This window comes from Oncorhynchus clarkii, chromosome 14 (genome assembly GCF_045791955.1).
Source record: "Oncorhynchus clarkii lewisi isolate Uvic-CL-2024 chromosome 14, UVic_Ocla_1.0, whole genome shotgun sequence".
NCBI lineage: Eukaryota > Metazoa > Chordata > Actinopteri > Salmoniformes > Salmonidae > Oncorhynchus > Oncorhynchus clarkii.
In genome coordinates, this window is record NC_092160.1 from 24,154,396 (window position 1) to 24,182,020 (window position 27,625).

Below are 27,625 nucleotides of genomic sequence, written 5' to 3' on the forward strand. Positions count from 1 at the left end.
ATGTAAATATATCACTAGCCACTTTAAACAATGCTACCTTATATAATGTTACTTACCCTACATTATTCATCTCATAGGCATACGTATATACTGTACTCTATATCATCGACTGTATCCTTATGTAATACATGTATCACTAGCCACTTTAACTATGCCACTTTGTTTACATACTCATCTCATATGTATATACTGTACTCGATACAATCTACTGTATCTGCCTATGCTGCTCTGTACCATCACTCATTCATATATCCTTATGTACATATTCTTTATCCCCTCACACTGTGTACAAGACAGTAGTTTTGGAATTGTTAGTTAGATTACTTGTTGGTTATTACAACATTGTCGGAACTAGAAGCACAAGCATTTCGCTACACTCGCATTAACATCTGCTAACCATGTGTATGTGACAAATAAAATTTGATTTGATTTGATTTGATTTATTACCTGTAGTCTACTGTACATGGAGGAGGAACGTATTGCCTGTAGTCTACTATACATGGAGGAGGAACATATTGCCTGTATTCTACTGTACATGGAGGAGGATCGTATTGCCTGTAGTCTACTATATATACATGGAGGAGGAACGTATTGCCTGTAGTCTACTGTACATGGAGGAGGAACGTATTGCCTGTAGCCTACTGTACATGGAGGAGGAACGTATTGTCTGTAGTCTACTGTACATGGAGGAGGAACGTATTACCTGTAGTCTACTATACATGGAGGAGGAACGTATTACCTGTAGCCTACTGTACATGGAGGAGGAACGTATTACCTGTAGTCTACTGTACATGGAGGAGGAACGTATTACCTGCAGGCTACTGTACATGGAGGAGGAATATATTACCTGTAGTCTACTGTACATGGAGGAGGAACGTATTGCCTGTAGTCTACTATACATGGAGGAGGAACGTATTACCTGTAGTCTACTGTACATGGAGGAGGAACATATTGCCTGTATTCTACTGTACATGGAGGAGGATCGTATTGCCTGTAGTCTACTATATATACATGGAGGAGGAACGTATTGCCTGTAGTCTACTGTACATGGAGGAGGAACGTATTGTCTGTAGCCTACTGTACATGGAGGAGGAACGTATTGTCTGTAGCCTACTGTACATGGAGGAGGAACGTATTACCTGTAGTCTACTATACATGGAGGAGGAACGTATTACCTGTAGTCTACTGTACATGGAGGAGGAACGTATTACCTGTAGTCTACTGTACATGGAGGAGGAATATATTACCTGTAGTCTACTGTACATGGAGGAGGAACGTATTGCCTGTAGTCTACTGTACATGGAGGAGGAACGTATTACCTGTAGTCTACTGTACATGCAGGAGGAACGTATTGCCTGTAGTCTACTGTACATGGAGGAGGAACGTATTACCTGTAGCCTACTGTACATGGAGGAGGAACGTATTGTCTGTAGTCTACTATACATCGAGGAGGAACGTATTACCTGTAGCGTACTGTACATGGAGGAGGAACGTATTACCTGTAGTCTACTGTACGTGGAGGAGGAACGTATTACCTGTAGTCTACTGTACATGGAGGAGGAACGTATTGCCTGTAGTCTACTGTACATGGAGGAGGAACATATTGTCTGTAGTCTACTGTACCTGGAGGATGAACAGGCCTGCATCTGTTAAACCCAATGTCACCCTCAGAATAGGAGAGAATTTCCTCTTGGTCAAATGCAGGGTTTCTTAAACTTTAGGCCTGGACCCAAAGTGGGCCCTGGGCATGTCAGAGGTGGGTCACAAGTTATGAAAATATACTGTATTTATAATCACATTTCTTAACCTGGGTACTTGGAGGACGAATTGGGTCATGGGAGTAGGGTCAATTACTCATTTGAGTCTCGAGCTGAAAAGTTTAAGAAATGGTCTCGAGAGTGGTTTCCTGAGCAGTCCCCTGGTTACTACCTGTTTACCCTGGCACTTGAGATCTTTAAGAAAATCAACCGAGTCTACATAAATGATCCCAGACCCCTTTGATACATGACCTCACTGTCACGACTTCTGCCGAAGTCGTTGCCTCTCCTTGTTCGGGCGGTGCTCGGCGTTCGACGTCACCGGTCTTCTAGCCATCATTGATCCTTTTTTTCATTTTCCATTGGTTTTGTCTTGTCTTCCCATACACCTGTTTTCAATCCCATTCATTACCTGTTGTGTATTTAACCCTCTGTTTCCCCTCATGTCTTTGTCAGAGATTGTTTTATTTGTCAGTGTAGTGTGATTGTTGAATAGGTGTGCGTCGGGTCCTCGTACCCATGTTTATGTACATTTAGTGTTATGGAGCATACTCCGTGGACTTTATTAAAAGACTCCATTTTACACTCCATTTGACTCTCCTGCGCCTGACTTCCCTGCCACCTATTACACCTACGCATGACACTCACAGAACCCCTTAACAAAAATATCCTAAGGACGATGTCCATGCCCTCGCGGAAATCTAATTAACTCAATAAAAATATTCCCATAAAAATGTGTCAATTTAAGCTAGAGATTTATGTTTATTTGTACTGAATGCATCTCAATCCACCGCATCCACCTATGCAATACTTCAGCATCTACAGTGAAAGGTGACAGAGCTACAGCAGTGTTTGTCAGACCATGAGACATCCCGCAAATTCGTCTTCTCGCATAATTGTCTGTAGCATCCAAACGGTTTGGCCTATATTAACTATTATGAAATGATGAGATTCTCACAAACACTATGGTGTTCTCCGTTTTGCTCTATGACCCCCACAAGCATCTTGGGACTTGTCTGAAGTCAGTACAGCCGATCTGACAACTTCTGTCTGTAGTTTGGGCTACATACTGGTTTGACCCCTCTGTTTAAAGATGAGACTCTCACGAACTCATACAATTCAGTTGTTTTGCTATAGGAGGCCTACAGGCCTCACAAGACTTGTCTGAAGCTCCCCCGGTACCATTTGAAAAAATGTATGGAACTATATATTGAGACCAGTGGAGGCTGCTGAGCGAGGACGGCTCATTTAAATGGCTGGAATGGAACGACTGGAATGGCATCAGACACGTGTTTGATATATTTGATACCTTTCCACTGCTTCCTCTCCACGAGTCCATCTTCCCCAGTTAAGGAGCCACCAACCTCCTGTGATGGAGACTGTTTATGGACAAGAACAAGGGGTAAAATCAATGTATAAAGCGTTCTTATATCTCTCAGATGTAGGATAGACACCTTTCAATGCATTTGTATGGGCTAATAGCAGAGGCCAAAAATACATTTTCATCAAATATATATATATATTTTTTGCATATTTTGGGATACTTCAAAGGGTCTTAAAAATATGCCATAAGGCTTGGTACTACTTAGCCCCCCTCCACAGTTTAGGTAGAGCTTAGACTCGTAAGGTTAACAAAAACGTAATGTTAAAGTCTAAGTGCATTTTCAGTGAGATCTTTTCATGCCAAAAAAAATTCAATGAAACAGGACAAGTAAACAGGACAGGCAAAATATAGCAATTGTACTGTGCAGACAGAAATGCATTGATATAGTTAGTTAAACAAATGTATTTGTGTCTATCCACAATAATACAATAATGCACAATTCAGATTTTGCAAATCACATTGAGACCACATTTGAGATACTAAAAACAATCATGGTCAAACATGGTACAAGCAACATCTATAGCACATTACGGCATCTATACACATGTATCCATATAACAACAAAAAGTACAGTGGATAAAAGGACAATTAAACAGTCAAAACATACAACATATGAGGCACTGTAGTACACAGTAACATGAAAGCTAAGGTTGTGACCTTATGACATAACAGGCATGTCAGGTTCACAGAAGAAATGGGTCACGGGTTGGAGCATTTTACAGGAAGTATTGAACACTATGTTCCAGCCAATGAGGTATGTTTTCAAGTTTGAATACTTGGTCTTGGGTTCTCATTTAAGCACAGACCAAATCAACACTACCAGTCTAGAGGCTACATACCATGATGGTCAGATTAGGGGTTGCTGTGATTATTCTCAGTGCAGTGTGTAAGTACAATTTCATCACTTCATCATAATACATTAAAAATATTGTTTTTCCTGTGCTGTGCAATTCAATATAGTTCAAGGTTCTTGAAGGGTAGGATAAATTGACATTTAGAACGTTCAACCAACCCACATACCATCTAAAAATAAATAATAAACAAAGTAAGCAGAAGAAAAGTAAAACATCTGGAATGATTTTCACAACTTGATTTTCAATTATTTGAAATGTTTTTACAGACTATTGTTTTCTCTTAACATTTGTCCTTGTCTGTGTGATAAATACAGTATGCTTGTGTTTCTGTTTCCATTTGATTTAGATGTAGACCATGTTAACCTGCTAAGTCCAGTGACCACTGTTCAACTTGGTGATCCTGTAACACTGCTATGTGTTTTCCCAGTAGAAGAATTCAGCGATGAGCAAATGCACTGGTACAAGCAAACTGTGGGAGGAATTCCACAACTTGTCTCATCGATGCATAAATATTTAACAGAGCCTGTGTTTCACTCTGGATTTAAAAATTCACACTTCAGCGTAACTTTGGCTCAAAGGATGTTTCGCCTTACTATCATGAAGTCGATCCCAGAAGATGAAGCCATGTACTATTGTGCAATTGGAAGAGTGATGACTGTGAACTTTAGAGATGGCACATTTCTGTCTTTAAAAGGTAAAATAATTGTACTTTCTATTTTGAAGTTATGTCAATCGGACAATAACTTTTTAATAAGTAATAAGACAAAAAAATTGCTGGGCACTTTTGTGATTTCTCAGCTAACAGAAAGATTGCAGAAAAATATGTTAATCTGAAATTATTTGAATGTCTGATAATTACTCTATGTTCTGATTAATTTAGGAAACGAGGTCTGACAACCAGACAGTGGAACAGCAGCCAGAGTCTGACCCAGTCCATCCAGGAGACTCTGTGACTCTGCAGTGTACAGTACTCTCTGAGACCTGTACAGGAGAACACAATGTGTACTGGTTCAGAGCTGGATCAGGAGAATCCCATTCAGGAGTAATTTACACCCCTGGGAACAGGAGTGATGATTGCGAGAAGAGCCCTGAGACTCCCTCTACTACACAGAGCTGTGTCTACAGCCTCTCCAAGAACAACCTCAGTCTCTCTGATGCTGGAACTTACTACTGTGCTGTGGCCACATGCGGGGAGATCCTGTTTGGCGACAGAACAAAACTTAACATCATTAAAGGTACAACTTCTTGTTAAATTGATAAAGCACCTTACACTTCTTTATCTAAACATTTAAGCATATTTTAATGATACGATTATTTAGTAGTTAAAATGGGTCAAAGTGAGAAAAAAATTGTGTTGTCAGCTATGCATCCTTAACATAAAACATAGCAAGCATGTTGAATGTATTTTAATACCAGGAAACACAGTGGATCCCATTGTCCTCAGCTTGGGAGCAGCAGTGGCTGTGTGTGTGATTGTCATTTTTATTCTCGCTTGTACCAAAAACAAGAGACAAACATGTGATCATTGTAAAGGTAAGTCATTTTAGACATGCAGAACATATCTATTGTTTTGTGTCAAATGTGTTTGCAATGAGAATTTAAAAGTAAAATCTCACCTCATGGGCTGACACCGTTGAATGGTATACTGTATATTCCGTCTCCATTTTCATGCTTGAATTTCTATCTGTTGATACAGCAAGTGTCTCTCAGCATATTCACCATGATGATAACCTCTCATCAGAGCAGTCAAGTGGTCAGGTATGTAACATCTATATTATCCAATGTGTGAAACAAGAGGTACATTGCCTGTTACACAGGAGTGTGTATATTAGTGTATATGTGTATATTTGTGAATAAATCACTAAGTACAGCAGTAACCCATGAGATGTTGCGTCAGAGTTGTTTGTCATAGAGAAAACCTGTTTTTAAAAATAGTTCATTATAACCTGCAGCTATAATTTGGCAAGCTCTCAGTTGATCAAAAATGTTGTTGATAGTTTTATTAAAATGTTTAGTTACATTTTAGATGTCGGGCTTTAAGATGTTAAATTACCCTCATATCCGCTAGCTTATTTATTGTTCAGAAATCTGTAGCGTAAATCTGTAGTATAAATATTATATTTAACAATGTCAACATGCTTTGAACATCAGTTTAGGTTTTGGTTATTACAAAGTAAATGATTTAGAAATGTTTTTGTTTCATTTGTCTTTAATGCCCGTAGCCTGTAATTAACTAGTATGAAAAAATATGACACTAAGACCAGGATTCAACGTGATCCAAGTTAGATCCGTGTTATAGCTTGAAATGAAAAAATAATACTTTCTGAGCTGACATCTGGAGTGTTTACCATGAATGCATATCCTTAAATGTCAGAGAAAATGACTTTAAAAGCTGCATTGTTGGCAGTCCTGCGCCCTCTGCTAAGATTTGAATCCTAGCTTCCGCATGAACATTCCCCTTACCGTATTAATGTTAATGTTATTATTTGACTTTTCTGTTATTGTGCACAGTGGAGTTATTATTTACTGTGCTCTATTCCTTAGGTGCCAAACACAGATATTTTGAATTATGCTGCATTGCATTTCTCTGAGAAGAAAACTAAAAGAGGAAGAAAGAAGAGAGACACACCACAGGAGAGTGTGTACTCTGATGTCAGGTACTCAGACTGGGACTGATCTTTGTTTCAGATACAGCACTGACAAAATTATGCCAGTCAAGTGTCTCTATTTAGACACAATTTAAGGGTTTTGGTAAACCAATCGCAGGACAATGCTTTCGAATTAACTTTCACAATAGTACAATACAATATCCAAATACAATACCATAGACAATGGAATTACAACCATGTTTCTGCTCAAAATATCTTCTGGAGTGGTCAACTTATTCTGAGCTAGCTGGGTTTTCATCTTTAAATGTCTATGTACACTTTTGGTAAAACATTTTTGAACACCTACTCATTCAAGGGTTTTTCTTTATTTGTATTTTTCTTTACATTGTAGAATAATAGTGAAGACATCAAAACTGTGAAATAACGCATATGGAATGATGTAGTAAACAAAAAAGTGTTAAACAAATCAAAATATATTTGAGATTTGAGATTATTCAAATAGCCACCCTTTGCTTTGATGAAACCTTTGCACATATGTTCGTAACATTGTGTAAAATGTTGTCATGGAACAATATCATATTGGGTTGATATGTGCAGAATAGTTTTTGTTCCATACATTATCACGTATCTAATTATAGCAATAAATTAATGTTGTAGGATTATCATTGTCATTTAATATCACTGAATATTTCTAGTATAGTGTCTTTGGTTTGTTATTCATTTCACAAGAGGTCAAATTCTTACTGTCTGTCATAGTTAAATTATGGACATTGTAATGACGTTCGTCTGTACGAGAGGCGGACCAAAGCGCAGCGTGGTTGTTTTGATTCATGTTTTAATAAATAACTTCACATGAACAAACTAACAAAAACAAGAAATGTGAAATTGCAAAACAGTCCTATCCTGTGACAACAAACACAGTGACAGGAACAATCACCCACCAACACAGTGAAACCCAGGCTACCTAAGTATGATTCTCAATCAGAGACAACTAATGACACCTGCCTCTGATTGAGAACCATACTAGGCCGAAACATAGAAATACCCAAATCATAGAAAAACAAACATAGACTGCCCACCCAACTCACGCCCTGACCATACTAACTACATACAAAACAAAGGAAATAGAGGTCAGAACGTGACAGTACCCCCCCCAAAGGTGCGGACTCCGGCCGCAAAACCTTGACCTATAGGGGAGGGTCTGGGTGGGCGTCTGTCCGCGGTGGCGGCTCTGGCGCGGGACGCGGACCCCACTTCACCATTGTCTTAGTCCGCCTTATTGTCCGCCTCCGTGGCTTTCTCACCATGGCCACCCTTCTCAATGACCCCACTGGACAGAGGGGCTGTCTGGGACAGAGGGGCAGCTCGGGACAGAGGTGGGGCAGCTGCTCGGGACAGAGGGGCAGCTGCTCGGGGCAGAGGGGCAGCTGCTCGGGGCAGAGGGGCAGCTGCTCGGGGCAGAGGGGCAGCTGCTCGGGGCAGAGGGGCAGCTGCTCGGAACAGAGGGGCAGCTGCTCGGAACAGAGGGGCAGCTGCTCGGGGCAGAGGGGCTCCGGCAGCGGCGCCGGACAGGCGGGAGGCTCCGGCAGCGGCGCCGGACAGGCGGGAGGCTCCGGCAGCGGCGCCGGACAGGCGGGAGGCTCCGGCAGCGGCACCGGACAGGCGGGAGGCTCCGGCAGCGGCGCCGGACAGGCGGGAGGCTCCGGCAGCGGCGCCGGACAGGCGGGAGGCTCCGGCAGCGGCGCCGGACAGGCGGGAGGCTCCGGCAGCGGCGCCGGACAGGCGGGAGGCTCCGGCAGCGGCGCCGGACAGGCGGGAGGCTCCGGCAGCGGCGCCGGACAGGCGGGAGGCTCCGGCAGAGGCGCCGGACAGGCGGGAGGCTCCGGCAGAGGCGCCGGACAGGCGCGAGGCTCCGGCAGAGGCGCCGGACAGGCGCGAGGCTCCGGCAGAGCTGGACAGGAGGAAGGCTCTGGTAGCGCCGGAGAGGCGGGAGACTCCGGCAGCGCTGGAGAGGAGGGAGCCCCTGTAAGGATGGGCCGGAGAGACAGCCTGGTACGGGGGGCTGCCACCGGAGGGCTGGTGCGTGGAGGTGGTGACGGATAGACCGGGCCGTGCAGGCGCACTGGAGCTCTTGAGCACCGAGCCTGCCCAACCTTACCCGGTTGAATGTTCCCGGTCGCCCTGCCAGTGCGGCGAGGTGGAATAGCCCGCACTGGGCTATGCAGGCGAACCGGGGACACCGTGCGCAAGGCTGGTGCCATGTAAGCCGGCCCAAGGAGACGCACTGGAGACCAGATGCGTAGAGCCGGCTTCATGGCACTTGGCTCGATGCCCACTCTAGCCCGGCAGATACACGGAGCTGGAATGTACCGCACCGGGCTGTGCACCCGCACTGGGGACACCGTGCGCTCCACAGCATAACACGGTGCCTGCCCGGTCTCTCTAGCCCCCCGGTAACCACAGAAAGTTGGCTCAGGTCTCCTACCTGGCGTAGCCATACTCCCTGTTATCCCCCCCCCAAGAAATTTTTGGGGTTGACTCTCAGGCTTCCATCCACGACGCCGCGCTGCCTCCTCATACCAGCGCCTCTCCGCTTTCGCCGCCTCCCGTTCTTCCTTGGGGCGGCAATATTCTCCTGGCTGAGCCCAAGGTCCTTTACCATCCAAATCCTCCTCCCATGTCCATTTCTCCAAATAGTGCCGCCTCTCCCACTGCTGCTGCTGCTCCTGTTGCTGCTGCCTCTGTTGCTTCTCCTGCTGCTCCTCTTGCCGTTGCCCGTTACCACGCCGCTTGGTCCTGTTGGGGTGGGTGATTCTGTAATGACGTTTGTCTGTACGAGAGGCGGACCAAAGCGCAGCGTGGTTGTTTTGATTCATGTTTTAATAAATAACTTCACATGAACAAACTAACAAAAACAAGAAATGTGAAAACGCAAAACAGTCCTATCCTGTGACAACAAACACAGTGACAGGAACAATCACCCACCAACACACAGTGAAACCCAGGCTACCTAAGTATGATTCTCAATCAGAGACAACTAATGACACCTGCCTCTGATTGAGAACCATACTAGGCCGAAACATAGAAATACCCAAATCATAGAAAAACAAACATAGACTGCCCACCCAACTCACGCCCTGACCATACTAACTACATACAAAACAAAGGAAATAGAGGTCAGAACGTGACAGACATAACCATTTCATTCATGATTATTCAAGTTTTTCATGTCATAAGAAGCATTTTTGTACCATCATGTACATTCATATTTTTGTGTAATATCTCTTTAAGGTAATAATTTAACTTTATGAAGTCAATTTACATTATGCTAAGATTATGCTAAGATCTTACTGTGGAGAGGCAACTAGGATGAGTGGGCTACTCCTCATAGAGATTGACCTAGTAAACCATGTAAAGGGCATTATGGTCAAATAGAGATATGTATCGGTCAAATAGAGTATGGTATCAATTAGTAGGCCTAAAGCATTCAACCAACAGACTGGGAAACATTATAGAACTGTTGGCCCAGATACACATCACTGGTCTTTTGATTGCGCTAACTGCTTATTAGTTGGAAATGGAATAGGACATGTTAAACTTTTTCCACAGAGATCCTGTTTGGCAAACTTAAAAAAATGGATATTGGTCGTTTCTGAATATGATATTGTGAGTTGTTATATTCAAATAATGATGTCTCATGTAGGAGAGTGCTTACAGAAACACATTGTGTTAAAGGGGACAGTCTGGAATTCAATTAAAGTTAATGATATATAGAAATGGATTATGAAATAACATTTTGTAGCTTATAGAAGTCACATGAGCTTGTTTTACTCCATTGTTTGTAAATAATGTTATTGTAAACACACACTGTTTAGACTCAAAATATGGTGTTGTGACTTTACTTTCATTATTCTTATGACTGTATTTATTTAATCCACTAACTATGTTCAATTGTTACCCGATAAAAGTGCCTTCCTCACCATCTTAAATAAGCATGCCCCATTCAAAAACTGTAGAACCAGGAACAGATATAGCTCTTGATTCTCTCCAGACCTGACTGCCCTTATCCAGCACAAAAACATCCTGTGGCGTTCTGCATTAGCATTGAACAGCCCCCGTGATATGCAACTTTTCAGGGAAGTTAGGAACAAATATTCACAGGCAGTTAGGAAAGCAAAAGCTAACTTTTTCAAGCAGAAATTTGCATCCAGTATCACAAACTCAAAAAAGTTCTGGGACACTGTAAAGTCCATGGAGAATAAGAGCACCTCCTCCCAGCTGCCCACTGCACTGAGGCTGGGCAACACAGTCACCACCAATAAATCCACTACAATTGAGAATTTCAATAATCATTTTTCTACGGCTGGCCATGCTTTCCACCTGGCTACCCCTACCCTGATCAAAAGCCCTTCACCCGCCACAGCAACTCAACTAAGCCTCTCCCACTTCTCCTTCACCCAAATCCAGACAGCTGATGCTCTGAAAGAGCTGCAAAATATTGACCCCTACAAATCAGCCGGGCTAGACAATCTGGACCCACTCTTTCTTAAAAATATCTGCCGAAATTGTTGCAGCCCCTATTACTAAAATGTTCAACCTCTCTTTCGTATAATCTGTGGTTCCCACAGACTGTAAAGCTGCCGCGGTCATCCCCTTCTTTAAAGGGGCAGACACTCTATACCCAAACGGCTACAGACCTATATCTATTCTACCCTGCCTTTCAAAGATCTTTGAAAGCCAAGTTAACATACAGATTACCGACCATTTAGAATCCCACCATACCTTCTCCGCTATGCAGCCACTCCTCAGTAAAAGGCACAAGACAGCCCTCTTGGAGTTTGCCAAAAGGCACCTAAAGACTCTCAGATCATGAGAAACAAGATTCTCTGGTCTGATGAAACCAAGACTGAACTCTTTGGCCTGAATGCCAATTGTCACGTCTGGAGGAAACCTGGCACCATCCCTACAATGAAGCACGGTGGTAGCACCATCGTGCTGTGGTGATGTTTTTCAGCAGCAGGGACTGATAGACTGGTCAGGTTTGAGGTAAAGATGAAAGGAGCAAAGTAAAGAGAGATCCTTGATGAAAACCTGCTCCAGAGCCCTCAGGATCTCAGACTGGGGTTAAGGTTTACCTTCCAACAGGACAACGACCCTAAGCACACAGCCAAGACAACGCAGGAGTGGCTTCGTGACAAGTCTCTGAATGGCCCAGCCAGGACCAAGACTTGAACCTGATGGAACATCTCTGGAGAGACCTGAAAATAGCTATGCAGCAACGCTCGTCATCCAACCTGACAACGCTTGGGAGGATATGTAGAGAAGAGTGGGAGAAACTCCCCAAATACAGGTGTGACAAGGTTGTAGCGTCGTACCAAGAAGACTCAAGGCTGTAATCGCTGCAAAAGGTGCTTCTACAAAGTACTGAGTACAAGGTCTGAATACTTTTACATTTTTTATACATCTGCAAAAATGTCGGAAAACCTGTTTTTGCTTTGTCATTATGGGGTATTGTGTGTAGATTGATGAGGGGGAAAAAACAATTTAATCCATTTTAGAATGGAATAAAAGTCCAGGGGTCTGAATAGTTTCCGAATGTAGATTAAGCCTAGTCATGGACTAAGCTCTTTCTGTCACGTCTACTCCTGTGTTCGCCTTCACAGGTGTACATAACACCGGTCCTGGGATCCATTATTACGCACACCTGGCATCAATCATTAAGCGCACCTGTACGTCTATCATGAGGCACACAAGTACCTCTCCTATACCTTGCACTCCCTTAGGTTCCTTCCCCAGTCTGTATTGTTCCTGTGTTCATGCGTAGATGCTACTGTTATGTTGTTTCGTTCCATGTTTGTTGTTTTATTAAACGTTTCACCTGCACCTGTTTCTCAACTCACAGTGTCTTCATTACACATTCAATGTAAAAACTCTACTGAGAATGTTTTGAATTGTGATCTTGGCTTAATCTGAGTCTTGGATATATTGCATCACTGAGCAATATCTCATTGTAATGTAGGCCAACAAATTAGTGCACACCATAAATCTTTAGATTGCCTACAGTACATGGCTGAAAACGGATGGAAACGTTCAACAGGAAGTGATGCATGTCTTTCCCCTAACCAATCAAGTCATTCTTAGATTTTAAACAGCCCACAATTCTTTTCATTTTGTCAGTCAGTCATTCATAGTAACAAAGAAAAACAGTTGTTAAAGCGCTATAGTCAGTCCATATCAAGATGATCAGAATCTGCCTTCTTTGGGGACTTCTCTCTCAAGTGTGTAAGTGCATGTCCTAATCTCACATAGTACTTTACTGAACAGTAAAATTGAAAATCGAAAAGAATAAGACTATCATATTGGAAAGTCATATCTAAAGATAATGAAATATATTCAGTTTGGACAGCAATGTGACCGATATATCTTCAGACATTTTAAATTGCAGTAGTTTGATGACTTAATTAAGAAAAAAACCTGTTACTCAAAGGTTGAACAATGTCCATTTTCATTTCAAATTGACATCTAATTACATTCACATTTTGGCAGACCTGATTCAGACTGAAGATGCTCCTCAACCAATACCAGTGACTACTCGTCTATTTGGAGACAATATATCTTTGCCATGTCCTAAAGCAGAATCTCAACAATTGCTGTACTGGTACAGACAAACTGTTGGCCAACTGCCCCATCTTGTCGCATCTGTGTCCTATGCATCAGAACCTGTACTTAAAGGAGAATTTAAGAACCCACGTTTCAAAGTGGAGACATCTGAATATGTGTATAATCTCATTATCAGAAATATCAGCACATTAGATGAGGCAACATACTTTTGTGGAATTGGGACAATGTATGGGATGGACTATGGACATGCAACATTTTTGGCTGTGAAGGGTAATTTAATTTAAATTGTGCATTTCAATGTTCACCAAGTGTTTTTGTGTATTGTTATACATACAGTAGATGTACACAGCCATGTACAGTAGATGTTCAGAAAGTATTAACAATCTTGCTGCAGTATGCTTAGAAAGTGGATATTCATGGATGCGTGTCATAATGGTCAAATGTAAAGACACTTGTCATTTTTGACAGGTTTTTGAAATGACATTGTTACGGTATAGCTAGCAAAAGAGTGTAGAAACGGTAGCTAACTAACTTTTACTGTAAAGAACTCTTAAGATGCCTAGCTAAGCATCTTGGCTGACTGTGGGGTGAATACATTTGAATAATTACTGACAAATAGAAACTGCACCTCTCTTTTATAGCAAGCAAAACGCTGTTTCCAAAACTGCCATGTGCCTAAAGGAATGTTTTCTATTTAAAACTCTATGACCTCTCCACTTTACAAGCTAATGAATAATTATGTTCTCAATACAATGACACAATATAGGACACAATCACCCTACATTGGTGCAGCAACCAGTTTCTGATCCAGTCCATCCAGGAGACTCTGTGACTCTACAGTGTACAGTACTCTCTGAGACCTGTACAGGAGAACACAGTGTGTACTGGTTCAGAGCCGGAACAGGAGAATCCCAGCCTGGAGTCATTTACACCCCTGGGAACTTGAGTGATGCGTGTAAGAAGAACCCTGAGACTCCGTCTCCTACACAGAGCTGTGTCTACAGCCTCTCCAAGAACAACCTCAGTCTCTCTGATGCTGGGACTTACTACTGTGCTGTGGCCACATGTGGGGAGATCCTGTTTGGCAACGGAACAAACCTAAATATTGGTAAGTAATGAATATTATGTGTTATAATGTTGAAAATACAGAAGAAAGTTTAGTCATATTAAAAGTGGTGCATGTACATTGAGTGTACAAAACATTAAGAACATCTTCCTAATATTGAGTTGCACCCCCTTTTGCCCTCAATTTTTTGGGGCATGGACTCTACACGTTGTCGAAAGTGTTCCACAGGGATGCTGGCACATGTTGACTCCAATGCTTCCCACAGTTGTGTCATTTTGTCTGGATGTCCTTTGGGTGGTGGACCATTTTTGATCCACACGTGAAACTGTTGAGCGTGAAAAACCCAGCAGCATTGCAGTTCTTGACACACTCAAACCAGTACGCCTGGCACCTACTACCATAACCCGTTCAAAGGCACTTAAATATTTTGCCTTGCCCATTCGCCCTCTGAATGGCACACGTACTGTACACAATCCAATTGTCTCAAGGCTTAAAAATCATTCGGTAACCTATCTCCTCCCCTTCATATACACCGATTGAAGTGGATTTAACAAGTGACATCAATAAGGGATCATACCTTTCACCTGGATTCACCTGGTCAGTCTGTCAAGGAAAGAACATCTTCTCATAATGTTTTATACAGTCAGTGTACAGCACAGTGGTTGAGGTCAATGTGCCTTTTGCTATAACAATATTCTCATCATTGACCAGAAATGAATGTTCAGCTGAAAATTCTTAGATGCTGTAAACAAAATACAACCTGCTAATAACTTATTTAAAGAAATACAAAATTAATATTTTGACAAATCTCTCCTTCAAAATGTGGCTACAATCAATCCACATCTTTCATATGATAATAATACCAATTTTATGGAATGTGTATAGTGCTTTTCATTACAAAATTAATCTCAAAGCGTTAAAAAGCTAAATAAAATGACAAACACAACAAATATAAATTGAGACGATGGAGATAGAATGTCCTTAGGTAGATTAGGATGACGGAGATGGAGATTGAATTTCCGTTGTCACATTTGAATGATGGAGATGGAGATTGAATGTCCTTAGGCAGATTAGGATGATGCAGTTGGAGATTGAATGTCCTTAGGCAGATTAGGATGTTGGAGATTGAACATCCTTAAACAGATTAGGATGATGCAGTTGGAGATTGAATGTCCTCAGTCATACTAGGAAAAGGGTGTTGAGGAAGTTTGGGCTGGAAAGGCAGGATAGAGACAAAAGACAGAGCCCCTCATCAGAACATCACACATACTTCTCCTGCATTCAGTTCCTCGATGGAAGCCGCTCCTTTCTGTAGGTACTGGTCGTCCATTACCAAAAATGTGCCACTGTTTCTGAAAGTGCAGGGAAAGTCACCAGAAATCAACAGTTGTTAGGAACAGACACTGATCCTCCTCTGCCATCTTCAGAAACATTTTTATTTTAATATAAGGGTGGTATCTATATATATATTCATATAAATGGTGTTATATATTTCTTACTATTTCATTTTAATGTAATGGTGGTATGTATTTCTATTATTATTTTATCTTACTATATGGTTGGTATATATGCCTCTATCTATATTATTTGAATATATGGGTGAAATAGATCTCTCATACTATTTTATTTTAAAATAAGGGTGGCATATATCTCTTTTATTATTATATTTTAATATAAGGGTGGTAAATATATATTTATATATATCTCTTACTGTTTTATTTTTATATAAGGGCGGTATTTTTCTCTTACTATTTTATTATAATTCAAGGGTAGTTAAATCTCTCTTCCTATTTGATATTAATATAACGGTGGTATACATGTATATCGACTCTCATTATTACGTTTTTTATTCCTTTTAGAAAGATCACTGGATCATGTAATCATTGGACTGGGAGTGACATCAGTTTTCTGTGTGATTGTGATCATTATACTCGTCTTCAGCAGAAATACAAAGCCAATTTGTGAACATTATAAAGGTGAGTCCTCTGGTATTACAAACTGTCGATGAACACCTAATACATTTTACGGTTAATGCACAATACTTGTCATCAAGTATAATACCTCTGTCTTTACCTTTTGTCATGTTGATGCTTGTTTTTATTCACGTTAACAGTGAGTGTTGCTCAGCATATTAGACATGACAACTCAACCACTGAATATGATCAGGTAATAAATGCAAGTGTTATAATATTGGCCTGTTGGTAGATAATTTGTGATATGATACTGGATACTCCAATTTTCTGACTATTATTATGACTACATTTTTTAAACCAACAACATTATTTACAGGATCAAGACCCAGATACCCTGAATTATGCTGCATTGCATTTCTCTGAGAGGAAAAGTAAAAGAGGAAGAAATAAGAGAGAGACACCACAGGAGAGTGTGTACTCTGATGTCAGAGTAGACTGGGACTGAACGTTGTTTTTATGTGCAGAGGAATGGATGTAGTTTGGTCAATAAACTTTTCTTAATATATAATGTATTTAAACAGTCATGATATTTTACCCTTAATGATACAGTGACATTTTCTGTCAAGCAAGACAGTGGCAGAATTTTCCCTATACCCATCATGAGGTTATTACAACCTAGCCTATGAATGAAAGTTTACAAAATAGGTGCACACAAGTCCAGATAAAGATTTGAGGTGACAGACACTGACACATGGACAGAAAGGGACACATTCAATACCGCCTTGCACACTTTTGCCTGCATCTAGCTGATCTAGTGTGTCATCATTAGTCCAACAGTTACAAACTGGAAAAATTCAGGTATATTATTACCTGAATTTATTATAGTTTCGTTCCATTTGCTTCCGTTGAAGATTTTTTTTAACAGAATCTGAGGAATGAATACACCACTGTTCACACTCAAACAGCTCACTTTCATAACCACATACAAACAGCTTGTTGGACTATGAACTTCAATGCACAACACATCAGCTGTCTGTGACCAGGTGAAAAAACCTTTCCAAACCGATCATTCATGTCATAACCGCTACATACAGCACACATCGTTGTCATCATATTAGTTAAAGTAACGTCATAGTCAGCATAGCTAATAGAACTAACAAGATATTTAACCCGCTACAATGATGCAGTACAATGTACAGTCAGTAAGCAGATTAGCACTTACTCCAAATTAGTAAAACCAAAAGCTTACCTTTACTTGAAAGAGTTCCAATTTTGCATAGTTAAAGCCAGCTAACTAACATAGCATCCCTCAGTTTGATCTGGGTGTTTGAGTAGGCAAAACTAGCTAGCTGCATTTGCTAGCTAAGTAAATGAAAGTGAAAGTGAAAAAAATACCAAATATATATCTCTCTCTCCCAATCCTCATTAATTTTTTTTTAGAAAGTAATTTGTTTAAAACTGTTAAACTATTGTCTTTCTCTCTCTTTGAGTCAGCTACTCACCACATGTTATGCAGTGCAGTGCTAGCTAGCTGTAGCTTACGCTTTCAGTAATAGATTAATTATCTTATCCGTTGGTTGGGTGGACAAAATTTAAGTTAATGCTACAAGACCTCTGATGAGTTGGAAGATGTCCTCCGGAAGTTGTCACAATTACTATGTAATTGAACATGAGACTCCTACGTTTGTATTGAAGTCAATGTACCCAGAGGAAGACGGAAGCTAGCTGTCCTCCAGCTACACAATCATGCATTCCCCAGAGAGTGCTGTTGAGGCTACTGTAGACCTTCATTAAAAAACAGTGTGTTTTAATCAATTACTTGGTGACGTGAATATATTTTGTATCGTTTAATCTAAAAAGCACAACTTTTTAAAAGTTTCACTATTACATTTTTTATGAAATTCACTGAGAACTGTCCTCCCCTTCCTCCTCTGAGGTGCCTCCACTGATGTAGGAAGCTAATTCTTCTAGGAGCGTTCTCTGTCAGAGTAACACTGTAATGGAACGGCTTGTCCTGTCAGGTAGAAGGCCAGAAACCATTGAGGACTTTAAATCACTCCTGAGAAACCCAGTTTTTTTAGTTTGGCCTTTAATCTGTGATTGTATTGTTATTTTAGACTTCCTTAGTGATTCTATGTCATCCTCTTGTATTGTATCTCTTGTATATCAGCCCTTTGCTTAGACATACTGTTTAACTGTGAGCTAACTCGGTGGCAGTGTGCTTAGTGTCCTCCCTGAGATAAGAAGGTTGAGGGTTTGATCCCCGATCGAGTCACACCAATTACTCAAAAAATAGGACCGGATGCCTCTGTTTGGCAATCAGCATAAAGGAGATGGATTGGGTTACGTGTCCTGTCCAGGAGGTGTACTTGTACATCAAGCTGCATTCCGCTATAGAATCGGGAGATAGGCTCCTGCCGCTATGAGGCATTCTGTCTCGAACAAGGATTAATTACTTACCTAATGTTATATTGTAAAGTTTGATGCAATTTAAATGTGTTTCAAATCAAATTAGAGTTGATCAGCCCCCATTTGAAGTCATTTTTCTCTATTTGCAATAATGTATCATTCATTGTATTATGGTTCTATTTTTATTGTTTTAATAATTTTTGCTAAATGTATGATTGTTTTGGTATTTACTGTAACCCACTAAAAACATTGAGGCATTATATTATTATATTATATTATTGTATATAATGTAGGTTAATTACGTTCTACAGTATTTATTGAGTTCACACAGCTTACTGTAATTATAGCTATAATGTACCAGCATGTACCAGTAGTGCTGTGTCGAATTGTTAAACCAATTTATCATTAAACATTGCCTGATGTATCATATTATTTAAAATTGAGCTTTAATAATGGTACAAAGAGTGACTGTCCTCAAAGGTGTAAACTTTGAAATTGACAACAAATAAAACATACTGCACATGTATTAATACTTGATTCTAAAATAATCAAAGAAACAAAACAGTACAAGCCAGATACTGTATACAAACAAATCAACCCTCAAAACATAAAGCAACATTATTTTAGCATTATTAACAGCTACATTTTAAATAATATGACAAATCAGACAGTATTTAATGATACATTGGTTTAATGATTCTACACAGTGCTAATGGTACATTGTTTAAAAAACATAATTGTCCAACTGTTAATAGCCTCCAAACATGATGCGTTGGATAAATAGAATTACATTAATTAATTGTTTAAAATTCAATTTGTCACTAACCCATCAGAGGGGCTGAGGATGTTCTTGGAGAGGGTGTAGACACAGCTCTGTGTAAGAGAGCGAGTCTCAGGGCTCTTCTCACACTTATCACTCCAGTTCCAAGAGGTGTAAATGACTCCTGGATGGGATTCTCCTGATCCGGCTCTGAACCAGTACACACTGTGTTCTCCTGTACAGGTCTCAGAGAGTACTGTACACTGCAGAGTCATAGAGTCTCCTGGATAGACTGGGTCAGACACTGGCTGCTGGTACAGAGTTATCTTGGTAAACCTCCTTCCACTGGAACCTAAATTGTTTATTTTGTTGGATGAAGGATATTCTCAAGTTTAAATGAAGTAGGATCTGGAGCACATCTTTGAGACAGTGTGCATTTAGAACAATGAACATAGTTGATATTTATCATATCCGCTGAGGACTATAATGTACACTGAAAATAATATACTGATGAACAATAACATGTACAATTCAAAATAAATTACAATTTGCAGCCAAAAAGGTTCAATTTCTACAATCCGTTTGATACTTAGGTTGCCTCATCTGATGTGTTGATTTTGCTGATAACAAGATGAGATACAGTTGAAGTCGGGAGTTTAAATACACTGAGGTTGGAGTCATTAAAAGTAGTTTATTAACCACTCCACAAATGTCTTGTTAACAAACTATAGTTTTGGCAAGTCGGTTAGGACATCTACCTTCTCCATGACACAAGTCATTTTTCCAACAATTGTTTACAGACAGATTATTTCACTTATAATTCACTGTATCACAATTCCAGAGGGTCAGAAGTTTACATACACTAAGTTGACTGTGCATTTAAACAGCTTGGAAAATTCCAGAAAATTATGTCATGGCTATAGAAGCTACTAATAGGCTAATTAACATCATTTGAGTCAATTGGAGGTGTACATGTAGATGTATTTCAAGACCTACCTTAAAACTCAATTCCTCTTTGCTTGACATCATGGGAAAATCAAAAGAAATCAGCCAAGACCTCAGAAAAAAAATTGTAGACATACACAAGTCTGGTTTCCTTCTTGGGAGAAGTATCTATATCCACAGTAAAACAAGTCCTATATCGACATAACCTGAAAGGCCGCTCATCAAGGAAGAAGCCGCTGCTCAAAAACCGCCATAAAAAAAGCCAGACTACGGTTTGCAACTGCACATGAGGAGATAGATCATACTTTTTGGAGAAATTTCCTCTGGTCTGATGAAACAAAGAAAGAACTGTTTGGCCATAATGACCATCGTTATGTTTAGAGGAAAAAGGGAGAGGTTTGCAAGCCGAAGAACACCATCCCAACCATGAAGCACGGGGGTGGCCGCAGCATGTTGTGAGGGTGCTGTGCTGCAGGAGGGACTGGTGCAAGTCAGAAAATAGATGGCATCATGAGGTTGGGAAATTATGTGGATATACTGAAGCAACATCTCAAGATATCTGTCAGGAGGTTAAAGCTTGGTCACAAATGGGTCTTCCAAATGGAATATGACCCTAAGCATACTACCAAAGTTGTGGCAAAATGGCTTAAGGACAACAAAGTCAAGGTATTGGAGTTGCCATCACAAAGCCCTGACCTCAATCCCTTAGAAAATGTGTGGGCAGAACTGAAAAGGCGTGTGCGAGCAAGGAGGCCTAGAAACCTGACTTAAATACACCAGGAATGGGCCAAAATTCACCCAACTTATTGTGGGAAGCTTGTGGAAGACTACATGAAGCGTTTGTCTCAAGTTAAACAATTTTAAAACAATGCTAGCAAATACTAATTGAGTGAATGTAAACTTCTGACCCACTGGGAATTTGATGAAAGAAATTAAAGCTGAAATAAATAATTCTCTCTATTATTATTTTGACATTTCACATTCTTAAAATATAGTGGTGATCCTATAATTTTTACTTGGATTAAATGTCAGGAATTGTGAAAAACGGAGTTTAAATATATTTGGCTAAGGTGTATGTAATCTTCCGACTTCAACTGTATAAAGATCCAGTCCATTAAAAAAATTACACTCTTACACTTCAGTGTTTTGATGCAAAAATTCCAACTAAAAACTTGGCGCATAGAATTAAAAAGGTATTTTCAAATATTATTAATCCTAATCAGACAGGTACTTTAGCTGGACGATACATAGGAGATCATATAAGACAAGTACTGGAAACAGTAGAATACTGTGAAATATCGGGGATACCAGGCCTGGTTTTCATATCTGATTTTGAAGGCTTTTGAAAAAGTGTGACTGGAGTTCATATAGAAATGCCTAGAATATTTCATTTATAAAATGAGTTAAAGTTATGTATAGTAACCCTAGGTTTAAAATATTAAATAATGGCTACATCTCAGAAAGCTTTGAACTGTCAAGAGGAGTAAAACAAGCTTGTCCTATATCGGCATAACTATTGCCATCGAAATGTTAGTTGTTAAAATTAGATCCAACAACTATATTAAGGGATTAGAAATCCGTGGCTTAAAAACAAAGGTTTCATTGTACGCTGATGATTCATGTTTTCTTTTAAAACCACAATCCCTCCTCCAATATTCTAGCTGATCCACCCCTTAAAAGAAAAATAAGAAAAAGTAAAAAATAAAAATAAAATAAAAAAATAAATATATATATATATATATATATATATATATATATATATATAAACATGCTAAATTGCTGACATGTCTAGTGAGTATGCAGGCCATGGAAGAAGTGGGACATTTTCAGTTTGCAGGAATTGTGTACAGATCCTTGCGACATGGGGCCATGATTTATTATGCTGAAACATGAGGTGATGGCAGCGGATGAATGGCACGACAATGGGCATCAGGATCTCCCCACGTTATCTCTGTGCATTCAAATTTCCATCGATGAAATTCAATTGTGTTCGATGTCTGTAGCTTATGCCTGCCCATACCATAACTTCATCACCACCATCAGCACTCTTTCCACACTCTTTCTGCCATTTGCCCAGTACTGTTGAAACCGGGATTCATCGTGAAGAGCACACTTCTCAAGCATGCCAGTGGCCATTGAAGTTGATGCCGAACTGCAGTCAGGTCAAGACCCTGGTGAGGAACATGAGCATGCAGATGAGCTTCCCTTAGAAGGTTTCTGACAGAGGAATTTGCGCACAGGATTTGAGAGAAATAAGCTTTTTGTGCATGTTGAACATTTCTGGGATATTTTATTTCAGCTCATGAAACATGGGACCAGCACTTGTTGTGTTAATATTGTTGTTCAGTATAATTAGTAAGGAACTCCCCTCACCTGGTTGTCTTAACCCATAGACACTCGGCCCTCCGAGGAATGAGTTTGACACCCATGGACTTACATGATAAGATCATTTTGGATATTTTTATTTGTCAAATGGCAGTCAAGCATTGATCCTCATGTCACCAGAATAAGGATGTCAATATTTATTGGAAAGTAGCATCGAGCTCATCACCTTAACTTATTTCATCTATAGCCTAATAAACTGCGTGAGTCGAAGTTTGGTCGTAGCGGAAGGAGGACCACACAACATATCATCACGTGTCTTCAAGTTTACTACAATATATATGATGGTTATTATATCAACATTTACGCATTAAGGCATATCCACCACCATTTCTCGCATAATACATTTTACCGACTCAAAAATATCCCACCATGTCGAACGAACAAATGATCAGTTGGCATTTATAAAATTGGACCGAAACTTCCTGTTTCCATCATACTGTAGCTGTCATGATGTTTTTTATACGGTATGACTTTACTCATTAAAACTGTCGATGGATACATGGTTACACTTTCTTTTCCACTTTTTTTCTACATTTCTCATTTTCTGTATCCCTCATCTCTCTCTCTCTTTTCCAGCCTCTCTCGCTTTTCACTCTGAAGGTGAGGGCGAGAAGGACAGTGGAATGGGTGGTGGAGGTGAGAGGTACAGTCATGAATGGCCCTACTCCCCTCCCCACATAAGCCCTCAACCCCCATCAAGCCACCCTCGGGTCTGAGACCAAACCGGATCGAAGTGGAACAAGGAACGGTTCAGCTCAGCAGTCAGCCTGCCAGCCATCTTCTCTCTGGCAGTTTTGTTTTGGTTATCAGTTATGGTCACTGTCATTCCAATGTGGAGATAGCCAATTACTGCAGCCTGAAGATCAGGGTCATGATCATTATGGCAAATGTTTTAAAGGTCGACTTTGGGATAAATTGAATATTTGGCTACAGAAGTACAATTTCTTATCAATTTCTACAGCTTTCATCCAAAAACTATCCTGTGAAATGACATCAACACACACTAGAGGAGTTACTGGCTAGCTAAAGTGGCTAGCTTAGCTAATGAACTAGCTACGTTGGTCAAGGTGCGCATGACCAGAATGACACATCAACGAACCACAAAAGGCACACCCCATTTCTGTTTGAAAAGGGGAGGAGTTTGTTCATTTTCGGGCCCAAATTTGACCTTTAAAACATTTTGAAATGGAGAACAAAAGCATTTGTTACTGGATACCTCCAGGTATTCGTATTGAACATGAACCAGCTGAGGTTGGTTGTGGGTTGAGCAAAGATGTAGTGTTCCTATTTGATCATCATCACAATGACAGTGGATGTGTTTGGTTATTCCAGAAGAGAAAGAGAGAAATGTAATCCTACATGTGGTTGAAATCAGAAATAAATACAAGCATAAGAGAAGTCACATTTTCTATGATTAGCTATCCCATATCAAAGTCCTTGCATATTGTCCAATCACAATCAACCCAGCAGGACCACCAACCCCTCAGATCCCAAAAGTCATGCCCACAAGTCCTGAACTTTTGTTTTATATAACATCATAAACATGATTTAATAAAAAATATATTTCATGTCAGTGCCATTACAGCGTCCCAACTGATGACTACATATTTTACATAATGTTCAATGTTAAAACGTATACACATATTTTAGTCAGATATGGATGGTATAACAGAACTTGTAGGGATTGAAAAGGTCAACAGTAAGGCCAGGGTCTTACTATGAATGTATTTGGAGCAGACCACCATTTTGTGGATGTGATTGTTCATTTATGGATGCCTTCAATGTATTTGTATTTTTTGGTATTATTTAATTGTATTTATTGATATAAGTGTTGTTTTATGTCGATGCGGGAATTGATTGGAAGTGTTAGGGGCAGTATTTCCCCCAAATCCTGGTCCTGGAGGTCTCCTATATCTGCTGGTTTCTATGGAATGTGCATCTCAGATGACAACCTCCTTGTAACATTGGGATTTTGTAAAGTTAATGTCCATTTCATTTTTCATCGGTCGACCAGTTCATTGTTGAATTATTTGCTTATCATCAGTTTAGGGCTCCTTCAAACCAGACAAACTGATGCGTAAAAAACACTGAAAGAGAGTGAATGTTTTTGCCAGAAAGCTTACATGTCCTTGAAACAATTGAAAAAGTAGAATAGCATTTTAACTGAATCATTTCTCTTTACCACACCACTATATTGGACATGCTTTTCATGTATCTTCGTTTGAAGGCGAGATATTATCCATTGGTATTAATCAGAGATATTAACCAGGGGTATTAACCAGAGATATTATCCAGGGATATTAACCAGAGATATTATCCAGGGATATTAACCAGAGATATTATCCAGGGATATTAACCAGAGATATTATCCAGGGGTATTAACCAGAGATATTATCCAGGGATATTAACCAGAGATATTATCCAGGGGTATTAATCAGAGATATTATCCATTGGTATTAATCAGAGATATTATCCAGGGGTATTAACCAGAGATATTATCCAGGGATATTAACCAGAGATATTATCCAGGGATATTAACCAGAGATATTATCCAGGGATATTAACCAGAGATATTATCCAGGGATATTAACCAGAGATATTATCCAGGGGTATTAATCAGAGATATTATCCAGGGATATTAACCAGAGATATTATCCAGGGATATTAACCAGAGATATTATCCAGGGATATTATCCAGAGATATTATCCAGGGATATTAACCAGAGATATTATCCAGGGATATTAACCAGAGATATTATCCAGGGATATTAACCAGAGAAATTATCCAGGGGTATTAACCAGAGATATTATCCAGGGATATTAACCAGAGATATTATCCAGGGATATTTGAGAACCACTGGACCAGTCTTTGACATCTCCTGTGGAAAGATTGTTCCTGGGACTCTTGATAGTTTGGGAGCAGCATGTGTGTGTAGTTTGTATCGTTTGAGTAAGGCTTAGTAAAAAAAGGAATGGAATGAGGTGTTGATAGGAGTGGTTTCAAAATTGTGCTTTTACAGTCCTTAAAGTTGTGTATTTACTTTTCTGAAAAGAAACAAAATCCCAATTCTAAATAAAATTTTAAAAAATTGACAGCTTGGTTAAATTAGCTCTGAATAGAGCGATACAAAGCACACTTTACTATTGTAAGACAGAGTGGTGTAACATGAACACGGTCACAGTTCTGTCAATGACATTACAATTGATACTTCATCAGGAAGGAACATTTTACATGACGGTACTCTGGTAGTCTTTCACCAGATGGCGTTGTTTCACTAGTTTAGGACATAATTATTTTACCAGTCTCACCGTCTGACCATAGGTCAATGTGGTGTTGCATACAATTATGAACCACGTCAATGTTTTCTCTCAGATGTAATCTCTTCATACTGCTAAAATGCACTTTGTGACATCAGCTGATGTAAGAAGGGCTTTATAAATACAATACATTGATTGATTGATTGATTGATTGATCGATTGATTGATTGACTGTACTTGCGTGTTTGTATGAGGCATAACACAACTTCATGTCATTCAGATATTCTGTAGAGTAGCAGCAATACTTTTGGAACCAATTGGGGAATTTATTGGTGCTCAACAAAGACATTCAAGTTCCCCCACTGGGTCAGTTCAACGAGTACTTTTGATTTACATTTGGTTGAGTTGTCAACTAACCGTGAATTCAACTTGAAATCAACAACAAATGTCACCATGTCATTGGATTTAGGTATATTAGCATAAACTATGAGAGTCTTGATTTCAGAAAATAACGTTCTGAATGTGATCATCATCATTATCATCACTATCATCATCGTCATTATTATCACCTTTATTATCATCATCATCATTATTATCATCATCAATATCATCATCATTATCATTATCATCATCATCATCATCATAATAAATATCATCATCATTGTCATCACCATTATTATCACCATCATCATTATCATCACCATTATTATGATCATCATCATCATCATCATCATTATTATTATCATCATCAAAATCATCAGTATCATCAATATCATCATGATCCTCATCATCATCATCATTATTATTATCATCATCAAAATCATCAGTATCATCAATATCATCATGATCCTCATCATCATCATCATTATTATTATCATCATCAAAATCATCAGTATCATCAATATCATCATGATCCTCATCATCATCAATATCATCATGATCATCTAAAAACCCTTTGCTCTGTGCTTCAATATTTTCAACATGAGGATGAACCATAATCCAGAAATAATTGAAGACATCAAATATAAAAAATACCATTTGTTATAAGACTATCCAATAATAATTGTAGAGATGATGTTAAAAATTGGGGCTATGCTCAAGTCACTCATTTTATATATAGACTGTGGGCTAATTTGAATGGGTCTAACTTCATCTGCCAGTGTGATTTTAGCCCATTTAAAAACAGATGTGTCAAATGTCACCCTTTTCCATATATAGTGCTCTATTTTTGACCTGAGCCCATGGCCCTTCTCAAATGTAGTGCACCGCATACAGTAGGGAATAGGGTGCAATTTTGGACACGGCTTGTCTGGCACTTTGGAAAGAGTTTTGTTGTACAGGGAGCCTGTCTCTACATCCGGTAAGTCATAGAAACAGCTCTGTCTGAAAATAGGTCACATCAATGTGGTGAGTCTCAGAGAGTTACTGATTAACCAAATCACACTCCCTTAGCAGACATGTCATCCTGGCCAAGCAGCTGAAGCTGAGGGGGGCTTTTCAGTGTTCAGTGTTTCTGTAACAGCCTCCCTGTGTAAATGTTCCATACTTAGGCCAAGCACACTGCAGATATCAGTTGAAAGCACATCTTGAGTGTAAGACATGTCATGACAATGTCATATACATCAACGAACATGTATGTATAGGAACCTCATGACCAGTTTTTC

The 27,625-nt window shown here is 39.8% G+C and overlaps 2 protein-coding genes and 1 pseudogene across 2 annotated transcripts; 2 read left to right on the forward strand and 1 right to left on the reverse strand.

The window, feature by feature from the left end:
• Positions 1–3,815: 3,815 nt before the first annotated feature.
• Positions 3,816–6,671, forward strand: LOC139365850 (uncharacterized). Its single transcript, XM_071102912.1, has 6 exons — positions 3,816–3,846; positions 4,423–4,697; positions 4,891–5,242; positions 5,421–5,528; positions 5,692–5,748; positions 6,553–6,671. The coding sequence occupies exons 1-6, from the start codon at positions 3,816–3,818 to the stop codon at positions 6,669–6,671; spliced, it is 942 nt and encodes a 313-aa protein (XP_070959013.1).
• Positions 6,672–12,830: 6,159 nt separating this feature from the next.
• LOC139366040 (signal-regulatory protein beta-2-like) lies at positions 12,831–17,575 on the forward strand. Its single transcript, XM_071103124.1, has 6 exons — positions 12,831–12,886; positions 13,151–13,495; positions 13,992–14,333; positions 16,151–16,267; positions 16,405–16,457; positions 16,581–17,575. The coding sequence occupies exons 1-6, from the start codon at positions 12,844–12,846 to the stop codon at positions 16,707–16,709; spliced, it is 1,029 nt and encodes a 342-aa protein (XP_070959225.1). The 5' UTR covers positions 12,831–12,843; the 3' UTR covers positions 16,710–17,575.
• An 8,887-nt stretch (positions 17,576–26,462) lies between these two features.
• The window catches only part of LOC139365851 (uncharacterized), a 50,574-nt pseudogene continuing 49,411 nt past the window's right edge, over positions 26,463–27,625 (reverse strand).